The 26,835-nt window shown below is 42.3% G+C and overlaps 1 protein-coding gene across 5 annotated transcripts; it reads left to right on the forward strand.

The window, feature by feature from the left end:
• Positions 1-851: 851 nt before the first annotated feature.
• LOC115162908 (RNA-binding protein FUS) lies at positions 852-26,796 on the forward strand. 5 transcript variants are annotated; one of them, XM_029714416.1, is made up of 16 exons: positions 852-1,217; positions 1,979-2,009; positions 3,314-3,350; positions 3,455-3,521; positions 3,619-3,703; positions 3,875-3,978; positions 5,846-5,993; positions 12,987-13,021; positions 13,579-13,611; positions 13,790-13,935; positions 15,537-15,666; positions 15,927-16,031; positions 25,519-25,627; positions 25,786-25,865; positions 26,019-26,157; positions 26,393-26,796. In XM_029714416.1, exons 1-16 carry the CDS (start codon positions 1,208-1,210, stop codon positions 26,430-26,432), a joined length of 1,299 nt encoding a protein of 432 aa, XP_029570276.1. In that variant the 5' UTR covers positions 852-1,207; the 3' UTR covers positions 26,433-26,796. The 5 variants fall into 5 exon arrangements, with proteins under 5 accessions (XP_029570276.1, XP_029570278.1, XP_029570275.1 ...); XM_029714415.1 differs by having other exon boundaries at positions 853-1,217; positions 3,616-3,703; XM_029714418.1 differs by lacking the exon at positions 12,987-13,021.
• Positions 26,797-26,835: the final 39 nt, after the last annotated feature.

Below are 26,835 nucleotides of genomic sequence, written 5' to 3' on the forward strand. Positions count from 1 at the left end.
ACCATGTTCTGTGAAGACATTCATTCCATTCCTGTTACTTTTTTGTCCACATTCCATTTTATAAAGTAATACGTGTCTCAACAATGTGTAACTTGGCATGTCTTTTTAAAATGAATAAAAAATATAGAATAAATAGTCAAGTTTATTCATGTCCTGTTAATCTGATCAAATTTTAGAAAATGAAATGGTTATTTTCAATTATTAAATGGATGGCTGCAAGAAGACCAGATGGATTAAAGTATGTTTGATGGATGGAGGGCCTACGTGGCTGCTCTCTACCCTTCACCAGAGATGAACAGGCATAACAACTGGTCACAACTAGTCTCAATTTAAGTATATCACACACACAAAAGGCCACCAAGGGGGTATACTACAAAGCAGGATCAATCAGCTAACTTTGATAACCAGAAATATATATAGATTTTGTATCTTTAAAGGAGACGTTTTTACATGTGGCTTTATTGCTACTCTTTCTGTGTTTGTTGTTGATCTCCCAGTTTTTTAAATATTTTGTTTTGTTAGTCATCACTTCCCATAGACTACAATGCATTATGAAAATTAGTCTAAGGATGTTATAAAACACTCCAAATCAACTCATATTACATCAGAAATCATTCTGGATAATGTCTCTGCACAATTTTTTGGAAAGAATGTTCTACTGTCCCATAAATCCATATTTTGGTTGTAAACAGCATAATTCAAACATGGATGTGTGGCACAGTGGGAAAATAAATAACAGAGTGCAGAGACATGAATACTAAATTATTTCAGAATATTTTGGCAAGTTAGCTAAGTCCTTGAATTCTGCGTTACAGTATACACCTCTGAGCTAGTACATTCCCACGCAATGGGCTGTTGAAGACGAAATCAAAGGGAAAGAAGAAAACGGCTCTACGTGGAATACACAATTATTTAACAATAGGGGTATTCATTTTTAGCAAACTACTGTATAACATGTGCCGTGTCACTAGTTATGACACATTTATTCAATACGAACATAATGTTCAACACACGTTTTGAAGGTTACTTGATTTCAAATTACTATGCGTAAGAAAAAATGTAAACGTACTCAAAAGTTGGTTCATCCCAGCAGTAGGTTAGAGTTCACAATTGCCGCAGTGTATGTGCGACTGTGCGCTGCTGTTACCGGGTTTTTAATTTGTTGAAAAGTGATTCATCGAAAAAGAAAAATTAAGAACGGAGGAGAATGGCCTCTGGTAAGTTTATTGTGAACTAAGTGTATGCGATGTGTTCAATATGAATTATATGTGTCACATTTGTAAAAATAAATAAATAAACATTTAATGAGACTGCTGGCTCAGTTAGCACGCTAGCTAGTTAAAGTAGCGTTAGTTTAGCAAGCTTTCAAGTGCGACCATTAGAGAATGAACACTAGCCATAGTTTGTTGGCGAATTTATTACCCTTTCGAAAATAACGTCTGCCGCTTTCTGTAAAATCGCACTTAGTTATTTTGACTCGCTCAACCATCTTTCTTGTTTAGTTTCCCCTTTTTATGAGAATTGACCGCCATTTTTTGTCGCGCAGCGTGGTCTTGTTAGCACTGTGCTAACTAGCAAGCTAACGTTAGCTAGCTAGTCTACGAGTATCACGCATATTATTAGCGACGATAGTTAGCTAGCTAACGCCAGCTATCCAAGGCCTGCTATTTCCACCGGGTAGTTATATGCATTTCGTATTGACTTGCATGCATTATCTTTATGATAACATTAGATGGGAACAACATTAATTTAAGTCACAGCTTATCAAACTAAGTTTACTTGATATCGAAATAAGCTAAAGTAATATAGCGAGATAAGTTAGCTAGGGTTACGTCCTATTGGTACGATCTTTGCTATTCATATTAGGATACATGTTCAGTGGCTAGCTAACAGTTAGATGGCTCATTGGCTAACCAGCTAGCGAACGTTAGTTGAAGCTATTTTTCCACCCAATCACCCATATCCTTCTCGTTCACAGATTCGGGCTACGGTCAGCCTGGCGCTCAAAGGTAACGTGAAATCTCAATGAACACATTAGCCACTCGACGCTTTCAAGTTGCCATGAAACTTCGCTATATATTTAGTTACCACTTAAGCAATTGCATAATAGTTTTTGTAAACTATCCAATTAGCCACACAATGCTTGATCACTTTAAATATTTAATCGGATATGTTTTTGACGGGTAAACTAATTGATAGTAGGCACATCCTCAGTTGTGGTGGCTTTGGGGCTCAACATAGGGAGTCTGTATTGGTTGGACTCCCTGAATTGTATTGGTGGGTGGCGACGGAAAATAACCCTACCAAAATATAGCTGGCTACACACACACACAAACGTTTCCTGCAAGCGGCATATATATAATCTCAAGGAACTGTACTTACCAGACGTGAAATGTGACCTTTGCTATCAAATATAAGTCTGAATACAATTTGTCCCAACCACACCATATTCCTGCTGTGTATACAGTGGTAGAATGTGAAGTGTGTGGTCTTATGGCAGCCTGCTGTCTAAATCTACAGGAATATTGTGCTGTTCAGACAAGCTGGATTCAGATGTTTATTTGATAGCAAGGGACATATTTCACTTTACATCTGGTAAATGGAGTTCCTAGAGATTATACATATGCCTTTGACAGGAAATGTTATTTTGTGTGAAACCAGCTATATTGTGGCAGGGTTGTTTTCCTCAACCAGAACAATGCACAACTCTGAGTCCAACCAATAGCTTTGAGACATCGGGAGTCTAAGTTAAATGCCCTAGCAACAAACTCAGCCATAAGTGGACATCTGATGTTCATTAGAAATGCATTTCCAAATCAGTTGTTTGGCGTGTGTACATGTTGCATTAAAGGCATGTTCTTTTTTTTTTACCCCCTGCTTTGGGATGGATATGTCAATGTGTAGTTCATACATGCATGATCTATGAGCTGAATAACTGTCTTACCTCAACTAGCAATGAAATCCCTAGGTTGAAAGCAACTGTTTTCTTGAAGCTGTGCCATGCCATTTTCCCCAAAGTGGGCCAGCCCCCAAGCAATTCTAGATCTAGCCAATGCGCTTCAGCCCCTCTAATTTGAGGCCTGCCCAATGTTATCCAATGAGGTTGCTGTGTGGGCCCAAAGGCTCAGTGGACACAATATAAGGGGTGGGGGGGGCAGGCAGGCAATGACTTGGTGCGCGCATGTGATACAGTATGCAATTTTCGGGCACCACTTTTGGCTCATGAGTGATACTTTCAGAACTACAGGCTAAGAAGTATACGAAAGTTCAGGAGAATCTCTAAGATATCTAACTTTACCTTTCCCTCACACAGCTATGGAGCTTATCCTCCAGCTCAGCAGAGTGGGCCGGTATGTGTGGCCCCTCAATTTCTCACTGAGTATTGTATGAAACTATTTTCAGTTAATTTCATCCCACTTTTGTTCATATAACGACAATTAAATGCATATTGCAGGGCTATGGTCAAGGAAATGGAAGTGGCTCATATGGTGGACAGAGTTATGCTGGCTATGGACAGTCTGGTATGTTCAATTTATGGAGAGTCTTGGGAAATTATTTGAGGTGGAGATAGAAGTTGCTGTTTTTAATAGAACATTTCAATTTTTGTTTCTCCAGCAGAGGGTTATGGCCAAACAGAGGGGGCAAGTTATGGCCAGCCGGCCTATGATGTCTATGGGCAACAAGGTTCGGATTCCGCTGCTGGGTAAGGCCACTGGCACTACATGAACATAGTATTCCTTGCCGTTATGTACTTTGCCTTTCTACCGGTCTAATCTCATTGCAAATGTTACCTTTCAGTAATCTGTTTTGTTCATTATTAAAGTCTTTGTTGGTGTCTCGGGAATAATTGTTGTGAAAACTTCTCACGATATAGTGGTGCTGACAAGTCATCATACAGTCAGCCAAGTTCGTATGGCGGCACCGCCGGTGGCGGCTCTTATGGACAATCTCAAGGAGGCTACAAAGGTCGAAGTGAAGGTTAGTTATTGTATCAATTTACAGTGCATTCGGAAGGTATTTAGACCCCTTTCCATTTTGTTACGTTGCACCTTATTCTAAAATTGATAAAATTATTTTTTTCTCCTCGATCTACACACAATACCCCATAACACATTTTTGCAAAAAAATAAAATACCTTATTTACATAAGTATTCAGACCCTTTACGATGAGACTTGAAATTGTGCTCAGGTGCATCCTGTTTCCATTGATCATCCTTGATGTTTCTACAACTTGACTGGAGTCCACCTGTGGTAAATTCAATTGATTGGACATGATTTGGGAAGGCACACACATGTCTATATAAGGTGCGCAGTTGACAGTGCATGTCAGAGCAAAAACCAAGCCATGAGGTCAAAGGAATTGTCCCTAGAGCTCTGAGAGAGGATTGTGTCGAGGCACAGATCTGGGGAAAGGTACCAATAAATGTCTGCTGCATTGAAGGTCCCCAAGAACACAGTGGCCTCCATCATTCTTAAATGGAGGAAGTTTGGAACCACCAAGACTCTTCCTAGAGCTAGCCATCTGGCAAAACTGAGCAATCGGGGGAGAAGGGCCTTGGTCAGGGAGGTGACCAAGAACCCAAGTCACTCTGACAGAGCTCCAGAGTGGCGATGGGAAAACCTTCCAGAAGGACAACCATCTCTGCAGCACTCTACCAATCAGGCCTTTGTGGTAGAGTGGCCAGACAGAAGCCGTCACTCAGTAATAGGCACATGACAGCCCACTTGGAGTTTGTCAAAAGGCACCTAAAGGACTCTCAAACCATAAGAAACAAGATTCTCTGGTATGATGAAACAAAGATTGAACTCTTTGGCCTGAATGACAAGAATCACATCTGGAGGAATCCTGGCACCATCTCTAGGGTGCAGCATGGTGGTGGCAGCATCATGCTGTGGGGGATGTTTTTCAGCAGCAGGGACTGGGAGACCAGTCTGGATTGAGGGAAAGATGAATAGAGCAAAGTACAGAGAGATCCTTTATGAAATCCTGCTCCAGAGCGCTCATGACCTCAGACTGGGCGACGGTTCCCCTTCCAACAGGACAACGACCCTAATCACACAGCCAAGACAACGCAGGAGTGGCTTCGGGACAAGTCTCAATGTCCTTGAGTGGCCCAGCCAGTGCCCGGACTTGAACCTGATCGAACATCTCTGGAGAAACCTGAAAATGGCTGTGCAGCGTTGCTCACCTACCAATCTGAGTGAGCTTGAGAGGATCTGCAGAGAAGAATGGGAGAAGCTCTCCAAATACAGGTGTGCTAAGCTTGTAGCGTCATACCCAAGAAGACTCGAGGCTGTAATCGCTGCGAAAGGTGCTTCAACAAAGTACTGAGTAAAGTGTCTGAATACTTAAGTAAATGTGATATTTAAAGTTTTTATTTTCAAATAATTAGCAAAAATGTCTTTTTTTTTTTTGCTTTGTCATTATGGGGTATTGTGTGTAGATTGTTGGGCGGGACAAATGTAATACATTTTAGAATACGGCTGTAACGTGACAATGTGGAAAGTCGAGGGGTCTGATTACTTTCCGTATGCACTGTATATATTACATGGCAATGATTTTTCTTGATCAAATCTGCAGGTCTGCATACTTAGATTTTTTTCCGTCTGTTTATTATGATTTGGAGGATTAGCGATTTATAGCCACGTTTGACCAAGGTTGATCGGCCAGACTCTGGACTGTTTAAGATGTCTGAATGCCACCCATAAAAAAACATTTCATTGCAGAAAAATCTCATACATATAAAACAAAGTGCCATTCAAATATAACAGGAAATACAAACGTGCGCAAAGAAAGACAACACCACATAACTCAAAGGGCTTGTGTGCCTGTGTTTTGCCCCAGGTGAAGGCGGTCAGGGCAGGAGGTATGGTGGAGATGATGGGGGCTCAGACAGGGGCTCTTCTGACGGGTATAGAGGCCGAGGGCGTGGTGGGTACGAGCGCGGGGGATACGACAGGGGTGGAAGAGGCGGCCCTCCATCCGGTATGGGGTAAGTTCCAGAGCGTGACCACCCGCAAGGTACTTCTGCAACACCCATGCCAGGTAGATGTTCCTTCCAACGCAATGCATGTTATAACCCATTCTGATCCATCATCCCACTCCTCATCCACATGGACTAATACCTCGTCACCCCCTACCCCATCCTGCTATAGGCCCCCCCTCCCCCCACACCAATTTTCACCTGGGATGTGCTTAGGGCTGGGCGATATGGCCTAAAGTCATATAGATTTTTTTTTTCTTAAGTCATAGACGATTAACGATATCTCGATTTTTTTTTTTTAAAGTTTCCTCTACGCTTTGTTGCACAGGGTCAACACACCGCATTTCAAATTGTCAGGAATAATCTAAAGAATTAAGGGCTTGTAAAAATTATACCTAGGCTAAATATAAGCCTTCCACAGCCAGAACCATTATTTTATCAAAATAGTTTCACCTTTTTTTTGCAATAAATAACGATTTCTGGCTATCAAGTCTGTATGAAAAAAGCTTTTTCTTTTTTTTTTTACAAATTTAACCATCCACATCCATTAATAATGTTCAACGTCTTGTAGCAGGCATTATAGAAAATGAACACAGGGCTCAATTTCTCAAGCACAAGCCCATGTGCTAGTGAGTAGCCAGGGGATCTTTTTTATTTCAAGATCTATTTGCTTGCTAACAAGGTAGAACAGTTGAACTGTTATTAATAGACCCGCTTGTCCAACTCTTGGAACAGCCTGCCTGTTCACTTAGTTTAAATATTGAAATCAACTGGCCTACCCGGATAAGATGCTTATTTCTGAGAATGAGAACGAGTTGACAATTCCTTTTATATACAGTTGAAGTCGGAGGTTTACATACACTTAGGTTGGAATCAATAACTAATTTTGGAATCAATAACTAACTACTTTGTGCATGACACAAGTCATTTTTCCAACAATTGTTTACAGACAGATTATTTCACTTAATTCACTGTATCACAATTCCAGTGGGTCAGAAGTTTACATGCACTAAGTTGACTGCCTATTCAACGGCTTGGAAAATTCCAGAAAATGTCATGGCTTTAGAAGCTTCTGAAAGGCTAATTGACGTCAATTGTAGGTGTGGATGTATTTCAAGGCCTACCTTCAAACTCAGTGCCTCTTTGCTTGACATCATGGGAAAATCAAAAGAAATCAGCCAAGACCTCAGAAAACAAATTGTAGACCTCCACAAGTCTGGTTCATCCTTGGGAACAATTTCCAAATGCCTGAGGGTACCACGTTCATCTGTACAAACAATAGCACGCAGGTATAAACACCATGGGACCACGCAGCCATCATACCGTTCAGGAAGGAGCCGTGTTCTGTCTCCTAGAGATGAATGTACTTTGGTGCGACAAGTGCAAATCAATCCAAGAACAACAGCAAAGGACCTTTGTGAAGATGCTGGAGGAAACGGGTACAAAAGTATCTATATCCACAGTAAGATGAGTCCTATATCGACATAACCTGAAAGGCCACTCAGCAAGGAAGAAGCCACTGGTCCAAAACCGCCATAAAGAAAGCCAGACTATGGTTTGCAACTGCTCATGGGGACAAAGATGGTACTTTTTGGAGAAATGTCCTCTGGTCTGATGAAACAAAAATAGAACTGTTTAGCCATAATGACCATCGTTATGTTTGGAGGAAAAAGAGGGAGTTTTGCAAGCCGACGAACACCATCCCATCCGTGAAGCACGGGGTTGGCAATATCATGTTGTGGGGGTGCTTTGCTGCGGGGGGGGACTGATGCACTTCACAAAATAGATGGCATCATGAGGCAGGAAAATTGTGGATATATTGAAGCAACAATCAGGAAGTTAACTTGTTCACAATTGGGTCTTCCAAATGGACAATGACCCCAAGCTTACTTCCAAAGTTGCCCTGACCTCAAACCTATAGAACATTTGTGGGCAGAACTAGAAAAGCATGTGCGAGCAAGGAGGCCTACAAACCTGACTCAGGAGGAATGGGCCAAAATTCACCCAACTTATTGTGGGAAGCTTGTGGAAGACTACCCAAAATGTTTGACCCAAGTTAAACAATTTTAATGCAATGCTACCAAATACTAATTGAGTGCATTTAAACTTCTGACCCACTGGGAATGTGATGAAATAAATAAAAGCTTAAATAAGTCATTCCACTATTATTCTGACATTTCACATTCTTAAAGTAAAGTGGTGATCCTAACTGGCCTAAGACGGGGATTTTTACTAGGATTAAATGTGAGTAATTGTGAAACTGAGTTTAAATGTATTTGGTTAAGGTCTATGTTAACTTCTGACTTCAACTGTAAATGCGTCTTGTTATGCTTGTTGAGCATTTATGAAACAGACCAGTCAGCTAGCACATACAGTAAGTCTGGCTAAAATTATGCTAGCGGTACATGGTGCCGCACGCGACAATCTGAGCATTCATGTTTCTCAACATGTTTGTTGATACTTTGGTTTTAGTACGGTCTGCTCTGTTCTACATTTTGGGAGTTGAGACATAAGGTTAAGTTCTTGTGTATTACTGTAAAATAATCTAAGCGTTAGTCAATATGAAAGATTCTTACACAGCATCAATTGCAATTAGTTTAAACTGCTTATCAGAGGACAAAGTTACACTACATGGCCAAAAGTATGTGGACACCTGCTCGTCAAACATCTCATTCCAAAATCATGGTCATTAATATGGAGTAGGTCCTCCCCCTTAGCTGCTATAACAGCTTCCACTCTTCTGGGAAGGATTTCCACTAGATGTTGGAACATAGCTGTGGGGACTTGCTTCCATTCAGCCACAACAGCATTAGTGAGGTCGGGTAGTCGGCGTTCCAATTCATCCCAAAGGTGTTCGATGGGGTTGAAGTCAGGGTTCTGTGCAGGCAAGTCAATTTCTTCCACAACGATGTCGACAAACCATTTCTGTATGGACCTCGCTTTGTGCCTGGGGGCATTGTCATGCTGAAACAGGAAAAGGCCTTCCCAAACTGTTGGCACAAAGTTGGAAGCACAGAATTGTCTAGAAAGTCATTGTAATTTATAATGTTAAGATTCCCTTCACTGAAACTAAGGGGCCTAGCCCGAACCATTAAAAACAGCCCAGACCCTTATTCCTCCTTCACCAAGCTTTACAGTTGGCACTACGCATTGGGGCAGGTCGTGTTCTCCTGGCATCCGCCCAACCCGAATTCGTCCGTCGGAGTGCCAGATGGTGACGCGTGATTCATCACTCCAGAGAACGCGTTTCCACTGCTCTGGAGTGAAATGGTGGGGAGCTTTACACAACTTGAACAGCTTGCTTGGAATTGCTCATGGTGATCTTAGGTTTGTGTGCGTTTTTTGGGGGGGCCATGGAAACCCATTTCATAAAGCTCCCGACAAACGGTTCTTGTGCTGATGTTGCTTCCAGGGGCAGTTTGGAACTCCGAAGTGAGTGTTGCAACCGAGGACAGATTATTTTAGGCGCTAAAGCACTCAGTTGTCCCGTTCTGTGAGCTTGTGTGGTCTACCACTTTGCTGCTGAGCCTTTGTTGCTCTTCGACACTTCCACTTCACAGTAACAACACTTACAGTTGACCTGGGCAGCTCAAGCAGGGCAGAAATCTTAAGAACTGACTTGTTGGAAAGGTGGCATCCTATGACAGTGCCACGTTGGAAGTCACTGAGCTCTTCAGTAAGGCCGTACTTCTGCCAATGGTTGTCTATGGCGGCTGTGTGCTCTATTTAAAAAAATATATTAAAAAAATAAACAAAAGAAATGTATAGCCAAAGCCACTAATTTTGAGGGGGTGTCCACATAACTTTACAAATGCACTGCATATACATTTTCAGACCCCTAAACTTTTTACACATTTTGTTACGTTACAGCCTTATTCTAAAACTGATTTAGATTTGTTTTTTCCTACACGCACTAACCCATAATGACGAAGCAGAAACGGGTGTTTTAGAAATGTTTGCATATGTGTATAAAAAGACGTATTCAGACCCTTTACTCAGTACTTTATTGAAACGCCTTTCGCAGCTATTACAGCCTCGAATCTTCATGGGTATGGCGCTACAAGATTGTCACACCTGTATTTGGGGACTTTCTCCCTGTCTTCTCTGCAGATCCTCTCAAGCTCTCAGGTTGGATGGGGAGCGTCGCTACACAACTATTTTCAGGTCTCTCCAGAGATGTTTGATCTGGTTCTGGCTGGGCCACTCAAGGACATTCAGAGACTTGTCCCGAAGCCACTCCTGCGTTGTCTTGACTGTGTAATTAGGGTCGTTGTCCTGTTGGAAGATGAACCTTCACCCCAGTCTGAGGTCCTGAGCGCTCTGGAGCAGGATTTCATCAAGGATCTCTCTGTACTTTGCTCCATTCGTCTTTCCCTCGATCCAGACTAGTCTCCCAGTCCCTGCTGCTGAAAAATATCCCCACAGCAGGATGCTGCCACCACCATGCTTCAACTTAGGGATGGTGCCAGGTTTCTTCCAGGCGTGATTCTTGGCATTCAGGCCAAAGAGTTTCTCATGGTACGAGAGTCCTTTAGGTGCCTTTTGGCTAACTCCAAGTGGGCTGTCATGTGACTTCTGTCTGGCCACTACCATAAAGGCCTGATTGGTAGAGTGCTGCAGAGATGGTTGTTCTTGTGGAAGGTTCTCCCATCGCCACAGAGGAACTCTGGAGCTCTGTCAGTGACTTGGGTTCTTGGTCACCTCCCTGACCAAGGCCCTTCTCCCCTGATTGCTCAGTTTGGCTGGGCGTCCAGCTCTAGGAAGAGTCTTGGTGGTTCCAAACTTCTTCCATTTAATGATGAAGGCCGCTGTGTTCTTGGGGACCTTCAATGCCGCAGACATTTTTTTTGGTACCCTTCCCAAGATCTGTGCCTCGACACAATCCTGTCTCGGAGCTCTACGGACAATTCCTTCGACCTCGTGGCTTGGTTTTTGCTCTGACATGCACTGTCCACTCCGGGACCGTAAATGGACGTGTGTGTGTGTGTGTGTGTGTGTGTGTGTGTGTGCCTTTCCAAATCATATCCAATCAATTGAATTTACCACAGGTGGACTCCTATGAAGTTGTAGTAACATCTCAAGGATGATCAATGGAAACAGGATACACCTGAGCTCAATTTCGAGCCGCATCGCAAAGGGTCTGAATACTTATGTAAAGGTATTTCTGTTTATTTTTAATACATTTCTAAAAACCTTTTTTCGCTTTGTCATTATGGGGTATTGTGTGTAGATTTATGGAAAAATAATTTAATCCATTTTAGAAAAGGGCTGTAACGAAATGGGAAGGGGCCTGAATATTTTCCTAATTCACTGAATAGTATATCTCGTCTTTTGTGAGTGGCAGGTTGAGGGTCTTGGTTTCTGTGTGCGAGTGGGAAGGAGTGAAGGAGACGAGACCAAAAGACAACGCTCATAAAAACTAACCAAAAATAAAAACCTTATCTTGCGATACAGAATTTGGAACATCGCGCTTAAACATTAATTCGATATCGCCCAGCCCTAGATGTGCTATATGTTTCACCTTGAGGCTTCACTCAGAATTACAATTGTATTTATGTGGTTTAAATGACTTGTGAGGATATAACCTGTGTTCCATCTCAATCATAAATATGCATGCAACATTCTGGCTGATTTATGGCCTTGCTAGAAAATGTCAATTAATGTGAAGCTCAAATGGCTTGTGGGACAGATGACATGGTGGGGTGTCTGCTGCTGACTCCTGTGGCGCAAGGAGTTAAGTGGACACTGTTCACCTGACCCCCTTTTATGAACCATATAGGGTGTTGAGGATTGAGTCACTTCACCAGCCAAGGATCCTGTAGACCCCAGCTTTTGTACATCTTCATTAACAAGGCTGTTGAATATAATAGTCAGGACTTTGTCGCTTGCTAGTCATCAGTTCACATTGCAATCGATCTACAATGGCAGTTCTGTAAACCTTTTGTGTTTGACAAGCAATTCTAGATCTTGGCCAAGTAGCTTTCAGTGTAGAAGACTTGTAGCCTAAACCATTATTTTATCAAGATTTACTTTTCTTAACCTTGGCTATCATTTGAAATTGAGACGACATTTGTAACTGGAAGCTTTTAACAACCACTTTGGTAATGGCATTGAATAACGAGTACAGTAGTTCTGCCGCAGTGCTGTCACATTCTCAAAATTTCTGACCATCGAGATTTCATTTTACATGGTTCCTGACAAGTAATAGACATCAGTGGAGAGTTGTAATGCTTCAGCACATGTATATCAAACGTGGCCTCAATCTAAGATCTGCTACGAATCCTGCTGGCTGTTATTATGGATGCTTTTTGCTATTAAAAACTCTGTGCAAAGTTAAGACTATATTCTAGCTGGAATGAGGATTATTTTGCCCCCCGCCTTAAACAATGCCCCAGAATGATCTTTTATTGAAGTGACCTGATTTTCACAAGTTAGACCCAAGGAACATTGTAAGCTGCTGTACATCAACAGGTTTCATTCAAGTGTTGTATATTTGACATGGAGACATTTGTATTGTGTTAACTTTGGATCTACATTTTATACTGCAGGTTTCAGTGAATGAAATTAAACTTGGACCTCAGCTAATGGAGCTCATATATAAGCACTCAATGGAAGAACACTCGACTTGTCGAGTGCCGCAGCTATTCAAACCATTTTGACCTATCAGTACTTTTTAAATGTAAAAAAAATATTTAATCCAAAAACTTTATCCAACTGAATACTCTAAGCTAATCTGGTTTTGTAGCAATCTAAATTTACACATTAGCCATCAGCCTCTTCACTCATCAGAACCTACCTGAGTATATAGTGGGCATTCTGCCTAGTTTTGTCCATTTTGATCTTAAAACATCCCAGACCTATCACTTTCCCATGTGAGTGGGAAGACCATTTCCACGATAGTCGCACACCATGGCAGGAGTGCATACTGATGGGGATGTAGGGGAGCTTTGAGCTCTGTTGGGACAAAGGAAACCCATCATATCTACAATTTTTCCTCTGCAGAGGTGGTGACCGTGGTGGCTACAAAAATTTCGGTGGTAAGTGACGAGCATCAGAACTGTCTCGGTTGGGGAGGAAAAAGGTTGATTAGCAAAAGGGAGTAGGAAAGAAAGCAGAACAAACTGAATGCCACCATTTTCTTGTCAAAACCTCAGACCTCCACCTATTGTTCTTAGGGAGGGGGATTTGTCATAAATGCTCTTTAGATATTTTAGCACAAGAAGCCTGAAGTTTATACATAATGGTATTGTTGCATGAGGACAAGGTTGAATGTAAATGACAAAGGATGAGAAGTGTGCTGTGGCGAAGAATGAAACTGGCTAGAAACTGGAGAGTTCTTGTTTTCTTTTATCTTTTAAACTCAATCAGTTCTGCCCATGTTGCAAGGTGTTGAGCGATTTTTATATGAATGATGCAACTGTTGCAACACTGCAGCAGAAGCTGTAAACTGCCTGATTCTAAATGTTAACGTAGCCTCGTGCATACACTATTGGTAGAGTTGATGAATTCTTGTATGGATGTTGAATAAAGTTGTCGTGTACAAAGTGCAGGTTCTCATGGCTTTCCCCCACCTTTCCTCTTTGTTGTATTTCAGGTCCTCGAGACTATGGCTCAAGGGATGAACCAAGTGAGTTGCACATGCTCCTTTCCTTCTTGTTACCCTGAAACTCAATCAAGGGTTTGACTATCCCTGCAATCATGCCAGCCTAACACCGACCTCTAGTCTCTCGCAAGCAAATGCCACAGAACAACAGGCTGTTTGAAGTGCTGCGTCTGCTGAGTAGTACCTCGATGTTTGTCCCCAGCTGGAGGTAGTGGCGGTAGCCAAGGTAGCGGCAGCGGTGGGGAGCAGGACAACTCTGACAACAACACCATCTTTGTCCAGGGACTGGGAGAAGATGTCACAAGTGATGAAGTGGGCAACTACTTCAAACAGATTGGGATTATTAAGGTAAGGAATGGCAACCCCTTAGCCCCTACCCCATAGGGCCTAGATATTTCATGTAAGTGGCTAGGATGTAGGGATTTTTTCTGGATGGGGAATGCGTCTCCCTGTACACTTGCATGGCTACTAGTGACGGGGAGCGACATATCAGACCTGCCAACCTGCACACGTTTTGCACACCGTGCACGCAATTTGAGGTCAAAGTACCCTGGTATAAAAAATGACCCTAAAATAGGCTTTTATTGGTGCATTGTGTTTTTTGACTCGGCCGTCTGAAGTTGGCGCTGAGCCAATCGGAAGACTTGGTCGAGGAGAAATGGCTAACTCTCCACTCCGGATCGTCGTACTAGCGTACAATTTTCCTCCCACCAGCTGGCTGGCAGCTCTCCACTTTGTCTGTTGATAACACTGTGTGAAGGGGAAAAAGGCTTACAAATGCATTTTATAAAAATTGAGTCAAGCACAAGCACTTTTGTAGTTGGCTCATTAATTAAGGTGTCATTACGACGGGGGTAGTTAGCTACAGCGTTTAGTCAACTGAGCGAAAACGCATTCTTGCCCGCACATGTTTTGATCTCCACAAAGGTAGTAGGCGCGAGCGCATTGACGAGCAAGGAGTACTTCAGTGCGCGTTGCTGCGTGGATGGAAACAGACATGGCAGAGAGCTGTCCGGCTAATACCATCCTTCACAGAAAGTTGTTAGACTGTAGATTAGTAGGCCTATGTTAATTAATCAGTTTATTAATTTGTCCTCTTGATATAGCTCTGTCAACAGTGTGCTGCTAATGATGTGGTAATAGTCAGTTTACCAATGACAAGGCATGTTGAATGAATGGGAGCCTAGTAGTCAGACTTAACTTAATGGATTAGGTCAGGGATGGATATCTAAAACAAGCTCATAGGCCTAGTTCAGTTGTTTCATTTAGAAGGCATTTAACTAGGCAAGTCAGTGTAGAACAAATTCTTATTTTCAATGACGGCCTAGGAACAGTGGGTTAACTGCCTTGTTCAGGGGCAGAACGACAGATTTTGACCTTGTCAGCTTGGGGATTCGATCCAGCAATCTTTCGGTTACTAGTCCAACGCTCTAACCACTAGGCTACCTGCCGCCCATATTCCAAATAGCCTACAGTAAGCTAGACTACTAAATTGCATCCAGTATTTCAATTATTCAGAATTGTCTCTCAAACATTTTTACTAGACTAGGCAAACTAGGCAAACAAAAAAAATATGTTGGCAGGTCTGCAATCTTATATCGATACTTTGACTCAACAAACTTTTGGTCTGTTGTTGCTAGCGCTAGTCTGCTTTAGCTAGCGCTAGTCTGCTGTACCTGCACTCAAAAAATAAATCCATCTTATTAGTGAGAACATGTTTTCAGCACTTTTTTTATTTCCACGACTTAACAAAAATAAATGTTCTCATGTTTGGAACATGAAATCGCAATAAAATCGCAATACATATAGAATCGTGATAATTGCAATACATAATGTATTGGCACCTAAGTGTCGTCATAACTTATCGTGAGTTCCCTGGCAATTCCCAGTCTTAATGGCAACCCAGATTTATGTGTCCTAGTGTTAATCTTTGTGTCCTTTCTTGATAGTTGAACAAGAAGACTGGCCTGCCCATGATCAACCTGTACTCTGACAAGGCTACTGGAAGACTGAAGGGAGAGGCCACTGTCTCATTTGATGATCCACCTTCCGCCAAAGCAGCCATTGAGTGGTTTGACGGTAAGGGTGTACTCTTCACTCCCGTACTCTTATGCTGTGTTCAGTTCTTACATTTACATTTTAGTCATTTAGCAGACGCTCTTATCCAGAGTGACTTACAGTAGTGAATGCATACATTTCATACATATTATACATATTTTTTCTGTGCTGGCCCCCCGTGGGAATCGAACCCACAACCCTGGTGTTGCAAACACCATGCTCTACCAACTGAGCTACAGGGAAGGCTGTTACATTCTCACCCGTGTCTCATTTTCTTCTAGGCAAAGAATTCCAAGGGAAACCCCTCAAAGTGTCTTTTGCCACCCGAAGAGCTGAGTTCACGCAGAGGGGTGGCGCTGCAGGAGGAGGAAGAGGTGGCGGAGGAGGTACGTCTCATTCACATTTTGGTGACAAACCATTCAAATGTCGCTGGAACTACCCGCGGGTGAGTTTCCCAAAAACACAAGATTTATCTTTGTGCTAAAGATGAGCTTTAAATCCATTGGTAGGCAATAAGGGTATAACAATTCAGATACGAATCGGAATCTGGTTAAAATATTTCAGATATGAGTGCATCATTCTGAGACCCCAAATGTAGAATGCATCGGGCAGTACAAGGTCTATTCCTGGTTTTAACTACCACCGAATAAGACACTTTGAAGAATGGAAAGGCAAAGGGGCATGTGCTCTGCACAGGTAGAGAGCCCCATCTGTGCAGATGCTTGGTGTGAACCAATGTAATTGTCATCATGCGCTGTTGAAAATGCTATTTTTACCAGAATGAAAGTATGCTACCGGAGACAACTCATTTGGCTACCTGCTGATCTGGGCTTACATCATTTTGATTTTATTTTGATTCTTCGGGTTGACCATCAGCAATAGTTTTAGTAGTTTTGCTTTAAACACTGTATTTAGTCATTTTTTAGATATACAGGGTGAAGTTGATAATTTCATAACAAGGACAGCAATCACTTTTGAGAGCTGCGCTACATGGTCAACGCGGCCGGGAGGAGAAGAGAACTTAGCTCTGAAAGTTTTTTTTTTTCTTTATTCTTTCTTTTTCTTTAGAATATTTCTTTTTGCAACAAATGTCTGCGCTTTTATTTACATCGAACGAAATCTCATAGGTTCATTCCTCTAGTCAAACAGAATTGCACCTCATCGTTTCAAATGAAATCCTACCTTGGCCCATGTATCTAGATCGAATTGTCTTGGAAGGGAAAGATGCATGTCCCTAATAGGTAATGGAATAAATTATCTTGATGCTAAATACTAGATGTTCATTTTCCTTGATGAAAAATTGTGACTTTCTTCAGCTCTTCTAAAGTATTTTTGTGGCTAGGATTGCCTGATCGTGTCAACAATGATTTGGTGTCTCTGGCATGAACCAGGTTTGGGTGATATATACTTTGAAATGCTAACTGTATGAGTTTCAATCGTTTTAAAATATCTATATACACTGAGTATACAGAAAATTAAGAACACCTGGTATTTCCATGACTGACTGACCAGGTGAAAGCTATGATCCCTTATTGATGTCACTTGTTAAATCCACTTCAGTCAATGTAGATGAAGGGGAGGAGACAGGTTAACGAATGATTTTTAAGCCTTGAGACATGGATTGTGTATGTGTGCCATTCAGAAGGTGAATGGGCAGGTAAAAAGATTGAAGTGCTTTTGAACAGGGTATGGTAGACGGTGCCAAGTGCACTGGTTTGTGCTCAAGTTTCCCATGTGTATCAAGAATGGTCCACCACCCAAAGGACATGCTGCCAACTTGACCCAACTGTGGAAAGCATTGGAGTCAAGATGGGCCAGCATCCCTATGGAAGGCTTTCGACACCTTGTAGAATCCATTCCCCGATGGGTAGGGGTGTGCGAAACTCAATATTAGGTGGGTGTTCCTAATGTTTGCTGTACTCAGTGTGTATGTGTATATACACTGCTCAAAAAAATAAAGGCAACACTAAAATAACACATCCTAGATCAGAATGAAAGAAATAATCTTATTAAATACTTTTTTCTTTACATAGTTGAATGTGCTGACAACAAAATCACACAAAAATAATCAATGGAAATCCAATTTATCAACCCATGGAGGTCTGGATTTGGAGTCACACTCAAAATTAAAGTGGAAAACCACATTACAGGCTGATCCAACTTTGATGTAATTTCCTTAAAACAAGTCAAAATGAGGCTCAGTAGTGTGTGTGTGTGTGTGGCCTCCACGTGCCTGTATGACCTCCCTACAACGCCTGGGCATGCTCCTGATGAGGTGGCGGATGGTCTCCTGAGGGATCTCCTTCCAGACCTGGACTAAAGCATCCGCCAACTCCTGGACAGTCTGTGGTGCAACGTGGCGTTGGTGGATGGCGCGAGACATGATGTCCCAGATGTGCTCAATTGGATTCAGGTCTGGGGAACGGGCGGGCCAGTCCATAGCATCAATGCCTTCCTCTTGCAGGAACTGTTGACACACTCCAGCCACATGAGGTCTAGCATTGTCTTGCCTTAGGAGGAACCCAGGGCCAACTGCACCAGCATATGGTCTCACAAGGGGTCTGAGGATCTCATCTCGGTACCTAATGGCAGTCAGGCTACCTCTGGCAAGCACATGGAGGGCTGTGCGGCCCCCCAAAGAAATGCCACCCCACACCATGACTGACCCACCGCCAAACCGGTCATGCTGGAGGATGTTGCATGCAGCAGAACGTTGTCCACGGCGTCTCCAGACTGTCACGTCTGTCACGTGCTCAGTGTGAACCTGCTTTCATCTGTGAAGAGCACAGGGCGCCAGTGGTGAATTTGCCAATCTTGGTGTTCTCTGGCAAATGCCAAACGTCCTGCACGGTGTTGGGCTGTAAGCACAACCCCCACCTGTGGACGTCGGGCCCTCATACCACCCACATGGAGTCTTTCTGACCGTTTGAGCAGACACATGCACATTTGTGGCCTGCTGGAGGTCATTTTGCAGGGCTCTGGCAGTGCTCCTCCTGCTCCTCCTTGCACAAAGGCGGAGGTAGCGGTCCTGCTGCTGGGTTGTTACCCTCCTACGGCCTCCTCCACGTCTCCTGATGTACTGGCCTGTCTCCTGGTAGCGCCTCCATGCTCTGGACACTACGCTGACACACAGCAAACCTTCTTGCCACAGCTCGCATTGATGTGCCATCCTGGATGAGCTGCACCTACCTGAGCCACTTGTGTGGGTTGTAGACTCCGTCTCATGCTACCACTAGAGTGAAAGCACCGCCAGCATTCAAAAGTGACCAAAACATCAGCCAGGAAGTATAGGAACTGAGAAGTGGTCTGTGGTCACCACCTGCAGAACCACTCCTTTATTGGGGGTGTCTTCCTTATTGCCTATAATTTCCACCTGTTGTCTATTCCATTTGCACAACAGCATGTGAAATGTATTGTCAATCAGTGTTGCTTCCTAAGTGGACAGTTTGATTTCACAGAAGTGTGATTGACTTGGAGTTACATTGTATTGTTTAAGTGTTCCCTTTTATTTTTTTGAGCAGTGTGTGTATATACATACATACATACATACATACATACATACATACATACATACATACATACATACATACATACATACGTACGTACATACGTGTGTGTGTGTGTACACACACACACACACAGTGAGCTCCAAAAGTATTGGGGGGTGGGGGGGGGGTGTGCGTGCAACTTATATAATGCTGTTCCTAATGTTAGGTATAGATGGTGAGCTCAAAGTATTGGATATGAAATTACTATTGGGAAATGACTGAAGTGCAAACACATCTTTTAATTTGAGTGTATTTTTATCCATATCGGGTGAATGGTTTTTGTACATAGTCCTCCTCTTTTTTGGGGACCAAAAGTATTGGGACAAAATTCGCTTGTGTATTAATAACCCCATAGAGTTGATGTCTGTGCCCTCGCAGAAATCTAATTGGCGTGTGCCATGTATATTTTTGTCTATCCCCACCAGACATGTTCATGACATTAAAATGCCAAACCTGTGAACCAATGATATTAATTTGGGGACGGGTCAAAACATTCATGGATATTTGGGTAGCTTGCTATTGATAGCTAATTTCTCCTGGAAAAGAAACATCGGGTTATTTAGCTGAGATGTATATGGTCCTTTTTTGGGAAGGGGGGGGACTGGCTCTTTGTAGAATTTTGACCCATGTTGAATCATACAGAATTGTGTGTTCTCTACTGTAACAATTATTAAAAAGGGGAAACTAAGTTAGTTTTTCTCCTTGTTCATTCTTCTAATGTGGATTTTATATGGCAGTTGGCAACCGGCATTACCACCACCATCTCTCAATCACCCACGTGGGTGTATGCTCCTAAAAACCAATGACTTGCACCGCGTCAAGCATCTGAAATAGTACAAAGTTGTATTTTTAGCACAAGGCTACGCAGACGCTCGTTGACTCGTGCGAGCAGTTTGGATGAAATTATTGACTAACGGGTATGTGTGCGTTTATTTAGCGACGCACTCGATGCCGGGCAGTGTGGTCAGCATGAAAGCCAATGGCAGCCTTTGCATCTGCGGTGGAAGGTGGCCGCGCTACAGGAGTGTTTGTCGGACCATGAGACATTCCGAAAATCAGTCTTATTACCAAAACGTCTGTAGCGTCTCAAGAACCCGCACATGTCAGTTTTTCTCTAGGATGACCACAAGACTCCTCTGAAGGTAGCCCGGTACCAGTGGAAAAAATTATGGAAGTACAGTGCCTTCAGAAAGTATTTGTGCTTAACAAGTCAAATAACTTGCATGGACTCGCTCTGTGTGCAATAATAGTTTTTATTTTTTAACATGATTTTTAAATGACTACCTCATCTCTGTACCACACACATACAAGAATCTGTAAGGTCCCTCAGTCGAGCAATGAATTTCAAACACAGATTCAACCAGAAAGACCAGGGAGGTTTTCCAATGCCGCACAAAGAAGGCAACCTATTGGTAGATGGGTAAAAAAAGCAGACATTGAAAATCCCTTTTGAGCACGGTGAAGTTATTAATTACACTTTGGATGGCATCAGTACACCCAGTCACTACAAAGATACAGGCGTCGTTCCTAACTCCGTTGCCGGAGAGGAAGGAAACCGCACAGGGATTTCATCATGAGGCCAGTGGTGACTTTAAAACCGTTAATGAGTTTAATGGCTGTGATAGGAGAAAACTGAGGTTAGATCTACAACTTTGTAGTTACTCCACAATACTAACATAAATTACAAAGGGAAAAGAAGGAAGCCTGTACATAATACAAAATATTCCAAAACATACATCCTGTTCGCAACAAGGCACTGAAAGTAATACTGCAAAAAATGTGACAAAGCAATTAACATTTTGTCCTGAATACAAACTTTGTTTGGTGTGAATGCATCACATTACGGAGTACCGCTGTCCATATTTTTAAGCATAATGGTGGTGGCAGCATCATGTTATGGGTATGCTTGTAATTGTGAAGGACTGGAGTTTTTTTTGTTGATTAAAAACAAATGGAATGGAGCTAAGCACAGGTGAAATCCTGCAAAGCCTGGTTGTATGACTTCCACCAGACACTGGGAGATGTATTCACCTTTCAGCAGGACAATAATCTAAAACACAAGGCCACATCTACACTGGAGTTACTTACCAAGAAGATGGTGAATGTTCCTGAGTGGCCGAGTTACTGTTTTTACTTAAATCTACTTGGAAATTCTATGGCAAGACCTGAAAATGGTTGTCTACCATTGATCAACAACCAATTTGCCAGACCTTGAAGAATTATGGGAAAAGAATAATGGTAACATGTTGCACAGTCCAAGTGTGGAACACACTTGAAGACTTAACCAGTAAAACTCAAAGCTGTAATCACTGCCAGAGGTGCTTCTACAAAGTATTGACACAGGGCTGTGAATAATTACGTAAATGAGATCTGTAAATTTGCGAAAATGTATAACATGTTTTCACTTTGTCAAATCAAACTATTTTTCACTTGCTCCGAATACAAGTGTAGACCTTCCAGTGAAATGCTTACAAACCCTTAACTCTTCTTGAATTGCACTGTCGGTTAAGAAAATATTTACCAAATTAAAGTAACAATGAAATAACGAGGCTATATATAGGGGGTACCAGTACCGAGTCAGTGTGCTTGAGGTAATTTGTACATGTAGGTAGGGGTGAAGCGACTATGCATAGATAAGAAATGGCAAGTAGCAGCAGTATACAAAACAAATGGGGGGGGGGGGGGTGAAAATAGTCCAGTGGCCATTTTGATTAATTGTTCAGCAGTCTAATGGCTTGGGGGAAGAAGCTGTTAAGGAGCCCTTTGGTCCTAGACTTGGCGCTCCAGTACCGCTTGCCGTGCAGTAGCATAGAGAACAGTCTATGACTTGGGTGACTGGAGTCTCTGACAATTTTCTCTGGCTTTCCTCTGACACCGCCTATTATATAGGTCCTGAAGGGCAGGAAGGTTGGCCCCAATGATGTCAAGTGTTTTCAGTCTCCTGAGGGGGATACGGTGTTGTCGTGCCCTCTTCACGACTGTCTTGGTGTGTTTGAACCATGATAGTTTGTTGATGTGGACACCAAGGAACTTGACACACTCGACCCGCTCCAGCCCTGTCGATGTTAATGGGGGCCTGTTCGGCCCGCCTTTTCCTGTAGTCCACGATCAGCTCCTTTTGTTTTGCTAACATTGAGGGAGAGGTTGTTGACACTGCCAGGTCTCTGATCTCCCTGTAGGCTGTCTCATTGTTGTCGGTGATCAGGCCTACCACTGTTGTGTTGTCAGCAAACTTAATGATGGTGTTGGAGTCGTTTGGCCACGCAGTTGTGGGTGATCAGGGAGTGCAGGAGGGGACTAAGTACACACCCTTGAGGGCACCAGTGTTGAGGATCAGTGTGGCAGACGTGTTGTAGCCTACCCTTATTACCTGGGGGCGGCCCGTCAAGAAGTCCAGGATCTAGTTGCAGAGGGAGGTATTTAGTCCCAGGGTCCTTAGCTTAGTGATGAGCTTCATGGGCACTATGGTGTTGAGCTGTAGTCAATGAACAGCATTCTCACATAGGTGTTCCCTTTGTCTAGGTGGGAAAGGGCAGTGTTGAGTGAGATTGCGATATCAGTGGATCTGTTGGTCATTATGGGGTCCTGTGTGTAGATGGGTAAGATTATTTTAATTTTTTTTATCCATTTTGAATTCAGGCTGGATCACAACAAAATGTATGAATAAATCAAGGAGCATGAATACTTTCTAAAGCCACATGGAAGTATATTGAACAAAAACGCAACAATTTCAACGATTTTACTGAGTTAGTTCATATAAGGAAGTCAGTCAATTTAAATTCATTAAGCCCTAATTTATGGATTTCACATGACTGGGCAGGGGTGCAGCCATGGGTGGGCCTGGGAGGGCATAGCCAATCCGAATGAGTTTTTCCCCACAAATGCTTTATTACAGACAGAAATACTCCTCAGTTCATCAGTAGTCCTCCAGGTGGCTGCTCTCAGACGATACCACAGGTGAAGAAGCTGGATGTGGAGGACCTGGGCTGGCGTGGTTACATGTGGTTGTGAGGCCGGTTGGGCGTACTGCCAAATTCTCTTAGGCAACGTTGGAGGCGGCTTATGGTACAGAAATTAACCTTAAATTATTTGGCAGCTCTGGTGGATATTCCTGCAGTCAGCATACCAATTGCACGCCCCCTCAATGTGGAGTTTTGTGGCAAAACTGCACATTTCAGTGGCATTTTGTTGGCCCCAGCACAAGGTGCATCTGTGTAATCAGCTTGTTGATATCCCACACCTGTCAGGTGGATGGATTATCTTGGCAAAGGAGAAATGCTCACTAACAGGGATGTAAACAAATTTGTTTGCAAGAGGGTTGAGGAGGCTTGACTCGCTGGGCATCTTGTTACAGTATGTCATGCATTATCTGAATTTGGTCTACATGGAATTATACTTAGGAGGACTGGCTTCTATGTAGGAACTTTTGAATGTTCTTTGAGCTAGCTAGGTAACTAATAATCTTAAGTTAGCTAGCTAACCAGCTTGTATATTTTGTCAATTAATAAATGCAATGTGATAAATAGGCCTATAGTATCCTTAATTAGCATTGTAAAGGTAATTGATTTTTCTCTAGCTAATTAAAATAATCTTGCCCTATCTTCTGAGTCAAGCTTGTAACGTCATTACGGTAGCATATGCTTCAGAAGGGCGAGGGGCAGGTAGCCTGCACACGCTCTGGAAAAGATTTTAAGCTTGCGGGAAGACACATTTGTTTCTGAGTGACGGGGCTTTCCATAGGCGTTTTGTTGTGAGAATGGGAAAACAATGCCTGGACCGTAAAATAACAGTTCTGTTCCGGAACAGTATGGATCACTGTCGTTCCAGGTTCTGTTTGTTCCTTTACATTTTATTTTTCGGTTCTGTTCCCTGAACCAGTTCCAGGCCCTGTTTTTATTATACATATGAAGATATTGGTTTATAGGTACTGTACACAAAGTTTTGGAGAAATCTGTTTAGTGGTATCAAAAGATGACACATGTACTCCATTTTCAAAATGGTGGCTGATCCATCACGGTGACATCATTTGTCCAAGAGGCAAGTTTGTTCCTTGGGTAGACTGTAGGTTGAATGAGGAGCCGGGGCTAACCTCTTTGAAGTCGAAGGTGGTTTATAGCACCACTATTTAGCAGTTGCACCACATGTAACCAGATGTATTCGTGCATAATTTTACACCATCCCACAAAGTTTGATATTTGTATGCCTTAGAATTTCAGAGCTATAGCTCTCCAATGATAAAAAATAATACTACTAACAATTATAATAGGGTTCCAACCCCTTCATTACACTATTGTTCAAAATTCAATCACCCTATTCACCCTCATTTGCCTGTGCTACCCCATGGGCTCATCTGCGACTATCCATAGCAACGGCTCTGTTTGGGCTGCTCAATGACGAGACAGTTTTATGCTGACGTTAGCTAGCTACTTTTTGTCACTCAACACAGACAAACAGCTAACTTTTGATTGGTAGTAAATAATTCTGTTCAGATTTTTGATTTGTATAGCAGAGAAGTAGACCAAGGTGTCATACCTTCTAAGTTTAAGTCGAAAGTCCTGCAACACTTTTCGAATACACTTGCTTGGCAAAAATGTAATGAGTTTTCTAAAACTGCTGTATTTTTGATTTTTTTTTTTGATTGGTAGCATATATTTTGTTTTGAAATCAGATTTGAATAGCGGGGAAGTAGAATAAGACTTAATACGCTATAACTTGTGAAAGTGTTCAATTTCTTTATTAACAAAAGTTTGAGGAAATGTTATTGATGCTGTTAAAAAAAATAACTGTCGTTTGATCGATAGATTATTTTTGTTCAGATTTTAATAGAGCAGAAGATTTTATACTAATTTACTAACTTGGCAAAGTGTCAAAGTAGCTGATTTGTCAAGTTGCGTTATTGCATTTACAGTGAATGGAATGTTGGAAGTCCTGTCACAATGGGACCTTTTTTTAGAATGCTAAAGAAGTGAATTAAGAGACAAATCATTTAAAAAGTATAGAAGATATCAGTTATATACAAGCAAGTCAATCCAGACCAGTCTACATGTTTTAAAGTTAACTGCGTTTCTAGCTTAAATGGTGTAAGAGGAGTGCTAAAGAATAATAACTACAATAAGAAATGTGTAATATTTTAAAGTGGGGACTCTTGCTTTGCAAGCCCAACTAATAAATAGAAGTCAGAAATAAGTGGTACAATATTTAAAGTGTGGCTGCTTTTGCAAGACACACTAATTCTTTTGTTTCTGGGAAATTACTCCTAAAGAATGAACTGAGCTTTCTTTGAACCCCGTTGTTGAAGCAAGTGGTATTTGATGTCGCTGTTTAGGTTTTGGAGGCCGTGGTCGTGGACGTGGGTTTGGAGGTGGCGGCGGTGGTGGTGGTGGTGGTGGACCCAACTTTGACATTAAGGGAGGGGACTGGCCATGTCCTAACAGGTATTTATTGCAATATTTAGTTTGAAGAGGGACAGGTGCAATTAAAATAATTTTCATGAGTCATCCATTGTATGTGCCACTAAATTATGTTCTCATATGAAGTGGCTACATCTTTGAATGAATGTGATGGTTGACAATTGTTCCCCTCCCCTTTTCAGTTCTTGTGGCAACATGAACTTTGCGCGACGATACGAATGCAACAAGTGTGGCACACCGAAACCAGGGGACAGCGGAGGAGGTATGTAATGATGGATATTGCTATGAGCCTGTGGTAGAGAGAACTGGGTGTCAAGTAGACTATAGGGGAAAGTTGAGTCATTTAACCACTAATACTATAAACGACTACTTCTCTGTTGGAGAACTTGCTCTAACAGCTGGCTTATGTTTGTAGATCGTGGTGGCGGCAGAGGAGGGTATGGTGGTGACCGGGGCGGCGGCTACAGAGGCCGTGGGGGATTCCGTGGAGGTGACCGCGGCGGTTATGGCGGAGGTGGATATGGTGGTGACAGGGGCTACAAGATGGGAGGAAGGTAAATCGATTACTGCGTCATTTCCCTCCCATGCAGTTCGATATTTGACCAGAAGAGGGTATACCTGAGATGTGAACTGTAGAATATTGAATTAGGTTAACTTTTTGTTGTCCTTTTTCCTCTAATAGTAATGAGTCATTTTTTTATATTAAGCTAGCTGAACACCAGTCAGCATTATCTGCCAATGCCTTGGTACGGTATAATTTACTATGGGTCTATTGTTTTCTTCCCGCAGAGGTGACCATAGAGAAGACAGAAGAGACCGGCCATACTAAGGATTCACATGGACACCATTCCAGCCCAGGGGTTAGGGGAAGGGAGGGGGGATTGATATACACTTTGATTTGCATTCCTTTCATTACCAATGCATCACATGTACTGCTTCTGATCTGTCTTGTCTGGAGGTCAGGGTAAAGATGTGCAACTACTGTGAAAGGACTTTTGGGCTGATAAGCAGGGTTGTTGAAGTGGCCAGGTCAAATGTCATGTTTTTTGTTTATTTTCATTTCCCCGATTCTAAGTCCAGGCATTGTGAGGTAGACTTCTAAGACTTCGTATCATTGTTTTGTAAAATTGAAATGAACTGTTTTACTTGGGTTTCTCTTTTTTCCAAATGATATTAAACTGTTCCGATCTTAGTGTCTTCCTGTATGTTTTACTTCAACGCTCTAGTGGGAA

This window comes from Salmo trutta, chromosome 26 (assembly GCF_901001165.1).
Source record: "Salmo trutta chromosome 26, fSalTru1.1, whole genome shotgun sequence".
Taxonomy (NCBI): domain Eukaryota; kingdom Metazoa; phylum Chordata; class Actinopteri; order Salmoniformes; family Salmonidae; genus Salmo; species Salmo trutta.

What these genes read in the sequence shown, in the direction of transcription:
- LOC115162908 (XM_029714415.1), top strand. An exon ending in AACAGATTGGGATTATTAAG is followed by an intron (nt 13,936 to 15,536) that starts GTAAGGAATGGC and finishes CTTTCTTGATAG; the next exon opens with TTGAACAAGAAGACTGGCCT. An exon ending in ACCAGGGGACAGCGGAGGAG is followed by an intron (nt 25,866 to 26,018) that starts GTATGTAATGAT and finishes TTATGTTTGTAG; the next exon opens with ATCGTGGTGGCGGCAGAGGA.